Source organism: Myxocyprinus asiaticus, chromosome 3 (assembly GCF_019703515.2).
Source record: "Myxocyprinus asiaticus isolate MX2 ecotype Aquarium Trade chromosome 3, UBuf_Myxa_2, whole genome shotgun sequence".
Classification (NCBI taxonomy): Eukaryota; Metazoa; Chordata; class Actinopteri; order Cypriniformes; family Catostomidae; genus Myxocyprinus; species Myxocyprinus asiaticus.
The window spans coordinates 32,351,925-32,365,844 of NC_059346.1; the positions used below are offsets into that span (position 1 = coordinate 32,351,925).

Here is a 13,920-nt window from a genome sequence, read left to right on the forward strand (position 1 = left end):
CAACACCAAGCAGACACTGCTTATATGTAATGAACAAAGATGACCTCGACTGTACATATCCAAAACGGCATGATCCACATTGCTCTGATATCAACACGAGATTGTCACGAACATATCCTGCGCCTTCTCCCTAACAATAGTGAAATGCACCCAACAAGACACTATGGGCGACATTACGACAATACACTGCCTTAACACATGGAAAGGACCACAACTGTAACCATGGGGACACACCCACCGATCACGCTGCTCTCCCTCCCCAAGTCCTATCTCTTTGTGGACTGAAGTGCTTTCTTTCTTTCATTTCTCCATCCCTCCTTCTCCTCTTCCTCTCTGTGTTGAATCTGTTTAATTCATTGAGCACGGCTGACCGTGTTCTGATCCGTGTATTACGCCCCCTGTGTGATGCAGGTGTGGATTAGTCTGACTGCTGGTGTGGCATCTCTCTCTACTAAACTCGGCACGCCATCTGCTGTCTGCTATCCACCTTTGCTACGGTAAGCACCAGTGTGCCTGGAACACACCAAAACCTCATGCAGTGGACTGGGAGGAGTATCCTAAAAGAACAGGAGAATGAATAAATGTGGAATCTTCTGGGAAATGGGCGACTGGTAAAGAATATATCATGATTAAGTGCTACCACCCCGGTTCCTGGTGCATTTATTTCTTTTTTTTTTAACTGAGAGTTGGGCTTATAGTGCTCGGCTCATTCAAATGGTTCATCTAATAAGATTGTTTAATTCCTGGCTGATTCAGCTAGCACATTGTTGGTAAGGTATTTTATGCCCTTTTGGCACCCTTATATTGTTGAATAGCACTCTGCTGTGGCCTTTTAAGGCTAAATAAAGAATCTTGTAATTTTTCTGAATAGTGGATGTACATAGCTTCCATTTTAGTGGTGAATCACTTGAATTTTTATAAATGAATTAATCGCACAGTTTTCTGTGATTAATCATGGTACATTAAAATATAATCAGATATATTTACTTTATACTTTGTCTCAAAGAACTTGCAAGAAATTGGGTAGTCGTCATTTATTTTAATTATTTAAATATGTTCATGTTAAAATGTTAAAAAAAATAAGAGTTAATTAGACATTTTTACAGGTATAAATCTTTGATACAAGTATATGTTTGATACATATTACATGCTGTAATTAAAAGTTGGGGGAAATCTCCTGCGGTTTTCCAGTGGACTTTTTAAATAATAGAATCAAATGGGCAGATTTAATTTGTATCAAGCTTTACTGGCAAGATGAACTTAAGTGTACTTTTCCAATGCATTATAACACACTATAAATACAGAAATAAAACAAATTGAATGCTTAAGTTTAATTTGCTGAAGTTTGAAATCTCAAAACTATTATTTTCTCTGGCTGTCATTCAGTCAATACCCAGCACACGCTGGGTCCCTCTCGTGCGGTTTCGTTTTTGACACTGGTTCAGATGACAGTGAGTGAGCATTTTCAGGTGATGTGAAGAGATACAGCAGCTTGCCCGTATGTCTTCCACACCTGGCTCACCGCTTGCGATGTTTTTTTTTTTTTTTGGAAAGCTATTTTTTGTTGGTCTTCAGAATATCTCTACTAAGTACCTGATACCTCAAATTTTCAGCCTAAAGGTTTATCTTTTTTTTTTTTTTTTTACCTTTTCTTTTAGTCAACACAATCAAAATTGACCTTATTTACTTTTTAATGCATGTTCCTGGCCTTAGAGCTCAACAGTCTGGTTCCAGAAGTAAAAATCCCATTAATTTATCCCATAGACTAATTAATTTTCAAAAATAACTTATAAAACTTCAAAGACAGACCTATCGTGAGTTCCGAGGTTGTTCATCGATGCTATATGCTTCCGTTGAAGCCATCCATCTGCGTTATGTCAACTTCATTGTTTAAAAATAGTGTTTTGATAGCAGGATTCATGGTAAACAACTACGTCAGAGAAAGATCCACCAATCGGAGAACCATGTCCAACGAAACCCACGAAACGTGCCTCAGAGCGACCGCTCGTTCCCATGACGCACTGTAAATGGCGTGATCGAGTTGGTCTCCTGTCACCCTTAAACTACTTATATATTTGCACATATCAGGATATTTTGCAATAAACATAAAATATATTGTTTCTATACTTATAAACAACCTAAAATCAGTAGATTTATATATTTCCATAGTTTTATATTCAGTTACATAATTCGCAATGCATGGAATTGTAGTTTGTGCCTTCATGAAAGACAGTAAGTACACAGCCTTGTACCTTCATCTATGTTCGTTTTTCAAATATGTTTTTGCTCAAAACAATGTTAGTGATGTGATTCACCTCTGAGCTGGTTGGTTTGGTTCATGGCTCACAAATCTTATGAAGGATTTTATTAAAAGTCTATGGAAGAAATGAATGGGGAAAATACTTCTGGAACCCAGGCGGCTAAAAAAGTGGGCGGGCACTGTTGCGCTCTATTGTGCATGATTTATCTGTACAAATTATGGGGGGAAATTATGATCTCTTATCTGAAATGCAATGACTTCTGAAACTACTTTCCTTTTCGGCTAATGTCATGAATTGCTCTTATTCAACCCTACCCCTCTAACCATCTGGTTCAGTTCTGATAATTAATGCCCACTGTTTACAATCCAATCAATTGCTGGTTAATAAAACCAAGACCCACCCTACATTTTTCCTCATTAAATATTGTTTCGCTTGAAAATACGTCAGATTCCGAAAGTAAAATGTATTGCGTAGTGTTTTGTTTTGACTTTAACTTGCCTCATTCCTATGCTCCTCTTTTCTTGGACAAATTACATTTGAAAAACTTTCTTTTTAAAAGCCCTGAAACTCCTTAAGTTATCCAAACTGCTTCACTGAGGGCAAAGATGCAGTTAACTAATTTGTATGCTTGGAGGTTCCCACACATTTTCTTGACTAAGCAGTAATTGGTCAAAATGTTCTTGCTCCAGTAATGCAGTTTTCTTGCCCCGATCTTGTCCTCTTCTATTGAAGGTTAAGGTGTTAACAGGAATGTGACATCTTGACATCATTTTTTGTTTTAGTGGCCTGACTTTTTACACAAACTTTTTGACTAGCAGGAACATTGATACCCATTTAATGTTACAGGATTTCAAGAGATCAATCTATTACAGCTGCCCTGAACTTCATTTTGCATCCAAATTGAGTCATAATTTAATGTTTGCCTGATGCTGTAGAAGCTTTTGTATAAACTATTCTCATGGTTATGTAATATTATACATTACTGGACATTAGGTTAGGATTAGAAGCATTGAATTAAATTATATATATATATATATATATATATATAACTGTTTAGTTTCTGTAATGAGTAACAATGTACTAAAGCAAAAATGAAACGATTGGTTATTGATCACTGCTGCAGTTATAATTGAGCTACACTAGGTTTTTACATAATCGAGCTACAGTCTTCATCTTTCTGTCCAAGTATATGTAGTCGAATAATTGAAGGAGGGACTTCAGCTGAAGAAGTGTTAAATATGCACCGTCTGAAGCCAATTCGGTTAACGTGTATAAACTTCACAAATATCTGACTGGTGCGATTCCCATAGGACTAAAACATTTACATGACATTTTAAAAAGACGAATTGTTCTTTTAGTTCAGCTGAAATCTAACTTTTAAAGTGCTTATTAACGTACTGACTGATTGGATCATTCTGTGACACATGGCAAAGGTGACTCGAAGGCTTTATTCCACCTGCCCTGTTTGTTTGTTTGTTTTTTTTTTTTTTTTTTTTTAGTTCTGTGATGCATTGTATTATGACTGGGGTGATATTGGCATCATTTTATTGGAGAAGACATTTAGTCTTCAAACATTAGTTTGTTCTTGCTTGCACAGATTAAACAGGAAAACAAGCTTCCTTGGATATTTAGATGAAGAGGGGCAAATCCTTAGGAGGAACCAGACTCAGCTGGGGGAGCTAATATACATTTAGTTTTATACATATAGTTTTGAAAATATGATTATTTTATTAGCTTTCTTCTTGTTGCATATGTATATCTGATTTTATGTGTGTATACCTGTCTGTGCAGATACCGACGCAGATGGCAATTGGAACAATTCACAAGGTGTGTGTTTGGTTGTGCGTGTGTGTGTCCGTTTTGTAGATGTAAAGTCAGAGTGCAAGAAAGACATTGACAATGGATAATGCAAATGTAGCTTAAGCTTTTCTTTTTGTTGGACTTTTATCTCTGACGTGTGTCATTCAGAATCTCCATTATGGCTTACTGTAGTATTGCAGTCATTTAAGGGTATTAACACCCAATGCCCACTGCATGCTAATCACAGAACTGCACAGCCCTTCCTCTCCTTTGTGTTTGCGCTTGGTTTTTACCGCAGTTGTTTCGTTGTATTGTTTGTTCTCTCTCTCAGACCCCAATGCTAACCCAAACAAGCGGCAGAGGCAGCCGGCACTGTTGGGAGATCATCCACCAGAATATGGTTAGTTTGATACACGCACAATTGTTTGTAGTTTACAGTTGATTCTCAAACCTTCATACCCTTTTCTCCCTTTCTAGCTGGTCCACAGGGTGGCTATGGTCACTATGACGATACTTACGGACCACCTCCTCCACCCCCACATTTCGAGGGCAGGCGCATGGGGCCCCCAATTGGGCGTGGCCGCGGCGCCCCCCGATATGGTGGAGCGCAATACGGACATGGACCTCCTCCACCAGACTACAGTGCTCATGCTGATTCTCCTGTGGTCATGGTGTACGGTCTTGAGCCCACCAAGATCAATGCAGACAGAGTGTTTAACATATTCTGTCTCTACGGCAATGTGGAAAGGGTGAGTGGTTGTTGGTGTTTTGGAAGTTATAAACCCCAAATGAAAAAACTTTTAGGTTGTACAGAGTTTTCAAAGCTTTCAACCATTAATCAGTCAGGTGAACTCGAGGTCTCACTCAGCACAAGTACAATCTGTTTTGGATTAATGTCCGATTTGTAGGTGAAGTTTTGGTTAATGTGTTTAGTTGTGTGGCTTATTTTGTGTTCAATTCTGTGTGTGTTCAGGTGAAGTTTATGAAGAGTAAACCAGGTGCTGCGATGGTAGAGATGGGAGACTGTTACGCTGTGGATCGGGCCATTTCACACCTTAACAACAATATGCTGTTTGGACAAAAACTCAATGTCTGGTGTGTACAAAAGTATCAAAAGTTAAACCTCCATTTACTTCAAATTGGTCTATCCTTGTCAAAATATGTTTTGCCTTTTTAAAATATCTTTGCATTTAGTAGTCCGTAAATAATGGGCCAGACCACAGTGTTGGCTTCTTCCTAGACCTGATTCTGCTGTAATTATTTAATTAAAACTCTCCCAGTTCAGGGCAAGTAAAATTTATGGCGTGTTCACGTCATGCCAGAATTACCGTAATTGTGAGATGGAGGTTCTACTCTGAGCTTTTCACATCTCCAGGAAGTTATTCATTTCTATGGCAACACTCATAATGCCAAAATGTCTGCGTTGTTGATAACATAAAAAATATTTATCACTACATTACATTAATTCACCTTTAGACTTTTTTGCTAAATGTTTAAGCACAAAGAAAGCACAGGGGCCTGGGTAGCTCAGCGAGTATTGACGCTGACTACCACCCCTGGAGTCGCGAGTTTGAATCCAGGCTGTGCTGAGTGACTCCAGCCAGGTCTCCCTAAGCAACAAAATTGGCCCGGTTGCTAGGAATGATAGAGTCACATGGGGTAACCACCTCGTGGTCGCGATTAGTGGTTCTCGCTCTCAGTGGGGCCTGTGGTAAATTATGCGTGGAGCGCGGAGAGTAGCATGAGCCTCCACATGCTGTGAGTCTTCGTGGTGTCATGCACAGCGAGCAACGTGTTAAGATATGTGGATTGACTGTCTCAGAAGCGGAGGCACTGAGACTTGTCCTCCACTACCCGGATTGAGGTGAGTAACCGCGCTACCACAAGGACCTACTAAGTAGTGGGAACTGGGCATTACAAATTGGGGAGGAAAAAGGGGATTAAAAAAAAAAAAAAAAAAAAAGAACAAAGACCATGTTTACATGCACTTCAGAAAACTGTTTATTCCAGGGTTTTTGCAGTAAGCAGCGATCTGAAACGTTAGTAAACAAGCGCTGATTTCCTTGCACCACTTAATGGATTAAGAGAAAGTTGTTTAACACACCCAGGTTTCTCCTGGAGAACGCAGCTTAATGTTGCCATGTAGATCCATAAGCGGTGTTCTGACGTTTTTGAGGAGTGCGCATGTGCGTGAACATACACTACGATAGGATGGAGCCCAACAAGTCAACAAAGTGGAAAGAACACAACATTTCTGGGAGTACAGTGGGAAAAGCACGTACACTATAAACTATACCAATTTATACACACAAATTAAAAATATTGACTGTCCCTCACATTTGCTTTTATGTGCTCTTACATTGGGGGAAATCCCAGACTTTTACAGAAGAGGGAAACCCACTATTGCAGATCAATTCTGCTGCAGGTTGCGAAAGAAAGTTAAGGAAAAAACATAGCAACATCTTTGGAAATAAAGTGAAGCATCGGGACATATTTACACAAGCGTTGCAGGGAAATTACGTTGCTGTGGAGAAAGCTGCTTACTGACTGAGCCACATGTATACAGGAGCAAAGAGAATGCCGCTTATACAGGGCATGTAAACTGGAATGCTACTTTTTTGCAATAAGCCGCTTTCTGGTATCCATGTAAACGTTATCATTGGCATAATAAAATGCCGTTTCAAACAGAAATGTGCTCTCTATTATCTTTAACTGTGAGGCTGCTGCCATATTGGTTCTTTTTACATGACGTCGCAACTGTCAAGTCAGAGCTTTCATTGAATTTCCGAATTTGTTCTACAAAAATGTGAACGCTTTTTACTAGTCGGAATCTCAAAATTATGATAATTCCAACGTAACGTAAATGTATCATTGAAGGTGCATTCAGTCATTTTTTTCCTCATTAAAAATGTTTAACTCCTAAAGACATGAATTAGAATTTTGCAATATATGTAACCTTATAAAAGCTGGTTTATTTTACATGGAGATGGTCCGCAAAAGGTGGCTGCCATTTTAGAATCACATGACCAGCCGAATACTACTCTCTTAATCTCAGTAACCATCCTGTTATTTGACACTTTCACTCATTGATTAAAGTAATCATGGTAACCTGACTGTAAATACTAAATTTCTGCAATGGCATCTGAAACTGAAATCTATTGATTTTAAATAATGCTGTATCCAAGCCGCTAGGTGTCACTGTAAGTCCAAGATGACATAAAAGTTACTAAGTGCACATTTAAGCTACATTATTTTGTCCTTCCATGTGTACTAAGACTGTTGTTTACCTTCGGTTTGTCTGTCTGTTGGTCTGCAGTGTATCCAAGCAACAGGCCATAATGCCAGGCCAGTCATACCAGCTGGAGGATGGCAGTTGTAGTTTTAAAGATTTTCATGGCAACAGAAACAACCGTTTTAGCACTGCTGAGCAGGCAGCCAAGAACCGCATACAACAACCCAGCAATGTACTGCACTTTTTCAACAGTCAACCAGACAGCTCTGTTGAAGCTTTTAGTCAGGTCAGATATCACAATTTGTTGTTATTTCCCATTGTCTTATTTTTGATAGTGTGTTTGGACTCCAGTTTAATGGTCTTTTCTGGTTCTTCATTTACAGATTTGTGATGAATTGGGAATCAAGAGCCCAAGCAGTGTCAAGCTGTTCACTGGCAAGAGTGAGTTTACTAATGAGTTTAATGGGCGTATGTGAATACTGTCAAATATACTGTGTGTAAATTACAGTAAAGTGTCAAGGTGGTGCATGTTTGATTCTGTGTAAATACACGTGTGTGTGTGTGCGCGTGCGTGCGTGCGTGCGTGCGTGCGTGCTTGCGCTTGTGTTGGTGGAACCCCAGGTGAGAGAAGTGCATCTGGTCTGTTGGAGTGGGAAACAGTAAATGACGCTATGGAGGCTCTTGCCATGATGAACCACTACCAGATGAAGAACCCTAGTAAGTCCCCACACAAACAGTGGACCTTACATGAGCTGCTACAAGAACAGCCAGGTTTAACACTACTTCACTGTGATCCCAGTAATAGGCTACACCCTATTGCTTTGATTATGGCAATACAGCTGTCAAAGTTCAGCTGTCTCTGGAGACACAATTGGCCATCTTATACAACAGATAATCTATTCTTAGTCTGATATTTTTTGTGAATCATTATTCAAGCTTATTTCAGAGCTAAATCTTTACTTTTTTTTCCCTCAGGTGGGCCTTATCCATACACTCTTAAATTGTGTTTCTCAACTGCACAACATGCAAACTGAACCCATAACTGCACATGACCACTAACCTTTGACTCTTGGTGACCATTTGAACCCCATGTGGTAGCCCATTACTATTTCATTTCTTAATTCTTGACCCCAGATGGAAAGAAACAAGACCGTTAAGATGATCTTTATTTCCAAAAGACTACTCAGTGTTTTGTACTATTGTTTAATTTTAAATTCATTCCATTGTTTTGTTTTTTTTAATTGTTATTAATACTTTTTTATTTACAGTTGCCCTGTCTTGTATAACACAGTACATTTGTTTGGGAAAAAACATATTAAATGAGTAAAGACATCATTGTGAACCGTTTGTGTCTTGTGCATGCGTGTTGGCTCATTCACTTCTGTGCTCTAACAGCTGGATCACTGGCGTGCCAGCTGGAGCATTGGACTCTGCAACCAGAGAATTAATCAAAACTCAAAACAAATCAAATCTGAACGCAATCCAGCAGATAAATACACTGATAAAACAAGGGTTATATATTGACTATCAATGTACAAGTGAAGAGCATTTCACAGTTTGTATTACCATGTGTGTGTCCATGGCATTTAAAATTCTGAATTGCAGTTATTAGGAATTGTGGTGACATGCAATAAAACACCACCACACCAAGGATGCATGCCAGAGCCATCTGAAATGGAAAACATTCATCACGCTGGAAGTTGCTGGAATTGTGTAAATCTATGCAGTTAGGAACAATTTGCTTTGTCTCAGGGTCATTCCTGTGTTCAGGCATTGGGAAAAGGAGAAGGGAAGTGCAAGATCATACAATCAGGTGTGGGTGGGTGTGTTAAAGGGCTCACCAGATAGTTGAAGAGCTGTCTGTTTGCACTAATGTGGAGTGCATGCACAAGAATCTCAAAACGAAAAGTGTAATCGCAGTATGTGCTCGTATCCATATCCCTACACACAAACACTTTGTAAACTCCCTTGACCACTATGTCATGATGCATGCTTATTTTCAACATTTAGTGTTGGGTATGAGTAGATAGTTTTGCTTTCTGTGAAATGAGACTGGTGATAAATTAAATTGAAAATATAACAATGCAAGTTTGACATTCAGTTAGACATTGTTCACCTGTTTGAGACCTCAATGATGAAATAGAAATGTGGAGCAGTTGCATCCTGGGCTACCACATCACCACAGGGAGAGTTCTTCTTACAAAGCCACCTATACACAGAGTTTCAGCATGAAACACTAATAGGAGCATCTGATTCCCTGACTCCAAATATGCTTTGGTTCAAGGGTTCCCCCTTTTTTTTTGTCACGTCAAAACATTGCGCCGATCTCAGCTAAGTTTGTCTTTAAGATAAATGGCAACAAAACTACATCTGGTAAGAAACCTCATTACGTTTTTACATTAAAACCTGTTTGCGTTCAAAAAGTAGAGTTTCATCCAATATGCCATTTTAAAAATTTAATAGATTAATTGCGAAATGGCACGCTGTTAAACACAATGACCAAAATATCCTATATTCACTGTGTATTATCTCATTCAGAATCAATGGATGCGAGGTTTTATACACATTGTCAGACATGGGGCAATGGTAATCAGTATATGGATTCAGAATTTTTTATGCAAAATATTATTTTAACATGGTTGGCAGTGATTGAATGATGCTGGCCATTACTTTGAATCAGAATTAATTATGCTAATTTTGATGTAATATCTGTAACGTCTCAAAAACATGAATAACCAACACTCCTGGAAACATAAAACAATTTGATTTTAAAAAATCAGACTTTCTGAAAATCTGGCTGGGTATTATTTCAAATTTAACATATTTTTGCATAATGTTGATTACCACTAAAACAATTTTGACTTCTCCCTGCTTATAAAATTTAAACAACTTTACAGCTCAAATAATACACAAGTTTTAACAAAAAAATAAAATTATAAAGCTTCAAATGTTTGCTTTTAAACCCTCCAACAATTGCCTCCATTCACCTAAGTGCCTTTTCTTTCTTTTTTTTTTAAAGAAAATGAGGGAAGAGTCCAAATTATTTTTTGTGGTAATCAACATTATGCCACCAATGCTGTTAACTATATGAAATATTCCTTTAAAACAACTATTATTTGTAAGATCATGTGTTTTGATAGTTTTCATTTTATACATTGATATTTTAAAAATTATAAATTTTTTAACCAATTTAATTAGGCATTGGCATTTCAATCACAATCTTATAAACCCCAGCTGGGAAACCCCACCTTAGAATACAAAACATGACAGATGTCACCTGATTCCATTGTTCCAGGTTCCATTCATAATAACAAATCCTTCCTTAGTCAGGTTAAATGAGTGTGTATCCTCCAAAAAGCCCTCTAACGCCCACACCAGTGCTTCCTCTGAACTGACACATGCACAAACACATTACATTTATTACAGTGATAATATTACTCTATGCAAGAAAGGAGTAATGAGAGTAATAAGTGACCCCTAATTCTTGCAGACCATGTGATGTCATACGTTCTAAATATAGTGCTACACCATAAAGTGACGTTTTGGGAAGTGATGCCATACCAAGCAAAATTTTTTACATTTATCAGAGTGCAGTTTTGTACCTGTAATTGAGGCTGTTATACCTCAGTACCTCCTCAGAGCTGTATTCACGAATGTTCTTCTTGGAATAAGGACCACCACCTACTACCTTAAATGTGAAGCTAAAGAACACACACACACACACACACACACACACAGGATGTATAATGCACAGTCACTTGTACACTTTATGATTTCTGGTGAACAGAAACGCAAGAACTCATAATGAAAAGGGACTATATACTTGCATTTGAGACAGTTGATAGAATAGTGAGAGGAGCCTCACCTGCCCAGAAACTTCCATGACTTTTCCAAGACCAGATCCTGAATCAGGAAGAATGGATAGAACACTGGAGAGTAAGAAAGATAGAGACTCTTTTATTCATTCAATAGAGAAAATGACATTAAAATGTAAAGACAGATTTAAAAAAGTTTGCCAGGGTACAGAAAAGTAATAGAAAAAAAACAGGTGACACAAATCTAAAAAGAAGAGGTGAGGAAAAGCAGAAGGGATGAGGGAAAGTGAGAATAAATGAAATTACAGGGTTCCCACTCAATGAATTTTCCATGATTACAGGATAAGGATTTAAAAAAAATCATTTTGATTCAGACCGATGTGCTAATGAATCTTTCAGATCGATTGATGCAGTTTTTTTTTTGTTTTGTTATTAAAATATTTTATTCATTCCATCACAAGTCATATAAACACAACATAAAATACAGAATCAGTTATATAAATTAATTAGTCCGGTGCTTCTATACAAATTCTGCGAGACTGAATTACATAACTGAAAATAATCTATAAAACAAACTCCAGACAATAGGAGGCACAAGCACAAAGAACGGGCAGACTCATCCACAACTGTCCCGAAGGAGTGTTATTACACAAAACAAACTCCAGCCGCTAGACAGAACCAACTCAAAAATAAATAAAATGGCGCCCAGCTTCCTCAGTCAGTCAAGTGTATGCTCAGCTAGACGAGCTCACTCAGGGGCCACATGTAAATCACCAAATGGCTTACTCACCCCATTGTCTCTATGAAAGACAATGCTTGCTGTGGGCATGTAAATATTTTGAGGCCATCCTTAGTATCTATTCTCAGTTTGGCCAGAAACAGTGCAAAAGCGATCTTCCGTTGATGTAAGAGTTTCTTGCATTCCTTGAATCAATCACGTTTCTCTCTTGTCGAATTCGCAAAGTCTGGAAACAACAAAATGCTGTGATTCTTCCAAGAAAGCTTTCCTTTGCTTCTCGCCTCATGCAACACGAGATCTTTATCGGATGATCTCAGAAATTTGGCCAGAATTGATCGGGACCTGTCTCCCTCAGCAGATCTGTGAGCCGGGACCCTGTGAGCTCGCTTGATTTCCAGCTTATGGCCTGTTATGTCAATCAGACTCAGGAAGAGCTCGTCTAGGAATTTCACAATATCTCTGCCTCCTTCATGCTCAGGAATTCCAACAATTTGGACATTGTTTCGCTGATTACGATCCTCCAAATCCTCCAGTTTTTCCCAAATGCGTTCCAAGTCTATCTTGGTCACTAGCGGGTTAGCAGCTAATTCCCTCTCCGATGACTCCAGATAATCGAATCCATCTCTCGACATCCCCGATTCTTGTAACCAACTCACAGAATTTTGTTTCCATCGCAGTAATCGATTGACGTATTACAGCAAGATCCTCTAAGTCAGCAACAACTTTCGTCAGCATCACAGACATGCTCGCCATTTGGCGTTGGATTTCTCTTGCCGCACCATCCAAACCGAGTCCCTGATCTGTGGGCCTATCTGAGGTATCAGTTTGAGCACATAAGTGTCTTTTAATGTCACCAGAGCCCGAGGATTTTGAATTCTTTGCCATGTTGACTTCAAAGAACAAATATTTAGCAGGGTATATCGAATCTCACCAGTTTATGTCATAAAAATAATTATAAACTAGCAAAGTGCACAGAGCTCGCCATTTACACGTCCGCATGGCGTCACGTGACTCTTGATGAAGCAGTTTTAACAATTAATAAAAAATAAAAAATATCTAACTCAAAAGGAACAATTTGCTTACAAATCAGAGAAAACTTTATATTCACCATGGAAATTTCCATGAATTTTAAGATTTCAAAATTCTCAGATATTTCCATTGAACATTATTGTCAGTTGTCATAATTGTTAATCTGATTTGCATATTTAAATAGTCAGGAGCTGGATAGAGCTATTTATGAAAAAAATAAATCATACAGTTTCACCTCTTAATAAATATTAGTTCAATCATCTCTTATTGTCTTAAAACATTGACAACAAGTTCTTACAGTTGTCATAGTAGAAGCAGGGTGTTACTGGGTCAGGGTTTACGCAGCTAAAGTTCCTTTTGTTCAGACGCACAGACTCCTGCAGAGTGGTACTGACATCAAACACCAGTTGGTTACCAGGAGGACAACCAATAGAAACAGGCACACTCTGCAAACCCTGAAAGAAAGAGAGAATTTCTAAGAGCAAGAAGGGGAGATTGAGAGAGTAAAAGAAACAAAGTGAGAGCATTACCTTGAGAACCATTCCATGGTCGGTCTGATGAAAACACCTCATCTCTGAATTGCCAATCTTGTCAAATAAAACAGACAGGTAAACAGACAGGTAAGCACACACACAATTCAAATACATTTAAAATATCACTTCAATCAAATCAATTCAATCTTCAAAGTCCAAATTCAAACGCCATCTGATTGGCAATAAATAATTTGCTCATAATAAATAGAAGACATTGTTACTTCAATTAGTTAGTTTACCCAAAAATGAGAATTCTGTTATTATTTAATCAACCTCATGTTGTTACAAACTTGTATGACTGTCTTTCTTCCAAGGAGCACAAAAGGAGATTTAAGACTGGCAGCCTCAGTCACTATTCACGCAATTCACTGCATCTTTTTTCCACTGAAAGTGAATGAGTTCCTAACATTCTGCTTCATCTTTTGTGTTACACGAAAAAGGTAATACAGGTTTGTATAAATGATGCCAGAATTTTCATTTTTGTGTGAACTATACCTTTAAGTTACAATAT

General features: G+C 38.2%; 2 protein-coding genes across 5 annotated transcripts in view; one reads left to right on the forward strand and one right to left on the reverse strand.

Annotated features, from left to right (window-relative positions):
- LOC127422575 (heterogeneous nuclear ribonucleoprotein L-like) overlaps window positions 1-8,640 on the forward strand; it is a 26,641-nt gene extending 18,001 nt beyond the window's left edge. For 2 of the 3 annotated variants that reach the window (XM_051666216.1, XM_051666235.1), the window contains exons 7-14: window positions 4,053-4,088; window positions 4,393-4,461; window positions 4,539-4,810; window positions 5,035-5,156; window positions 7,378-7,579; window positions 7,677-7,734; window positions 7,903-8,010; window positions 8,269-8,640. In XM_051666216.1, the coding sequence (XP_051522176.1) occupies window positions 4,053-4,088; window positions 4,393-4,461; window positions 4,539-4,810; window positions 5,035-5,156; window positions 7,378-7,579; window positions 7,677-7,734; window positions 7,903-8,010; window positions 8,269-8,327 (926 nt within the window). In that variant the 3' untranslated portion in view covers window positions 8,328-8,640. The remainder of the gene's footprint in view (window positions 1-4,052; window positions 4,089-4,392; window positions 4,462-4,538; window positions 4,811-5,034; window positions 5,157-7,377; window positions 7,580-7,676; window positions 7,735-7,902; window positions 8,011-8,268) is intronic. The other variant, XM_051666226.1, reaches the window with a different exon arrangement.
- LOC127422563 (cation channel sperm-associated auxiliary subunit gamma-like) overlaps window positions 8,576-13,920 on the reverse strand; it is a 20,505-nt gene continuing 15,160 nt past the window's right edge. For both annotated transcript variants that reach the window (XM_051666205.1, XM_051666195.1), the window contains exons 22-30: window positions 13,407-13,463; window positions 13,175-13,331; window positions 11,159-11,222; window positions 10,896-10,994; window positions 10,571-10,684; window positions 9,410-9,502; window positions 9,135-9,234; window positions 8,860-8,962; window positions 8,576-8,723 (exon numbers count right to left, since the gene is read on the reverse strand). In XM_051666205.1, the coding sequence (XP_051522165.1) occupies window positions 8,665-8,723; window positions 8,860-8,962; window positions 9,135-9,234; window positions 9,410-9,502; window positions 10,571-10,684; window positions 10,896-10,994; window positions 11,159-11,222; window positions 13,175-13,331; window positions 13,407-13,463 (846 nt within the window). In that variant the 3' untranslated portion in view covers window positions 8,576-8,664. The remainder of the gene's footprint in view (window positions 8,724-8,859; window positions 8,963-9,134; window positions 9,235-9,409; window positions 9,503-10,570; window positions 10,685-10,895; window positions 10,995-11,158; window positions 11,223-13,174; window positions 13,332-13,406; window positions 13,464-13,920) is intronic.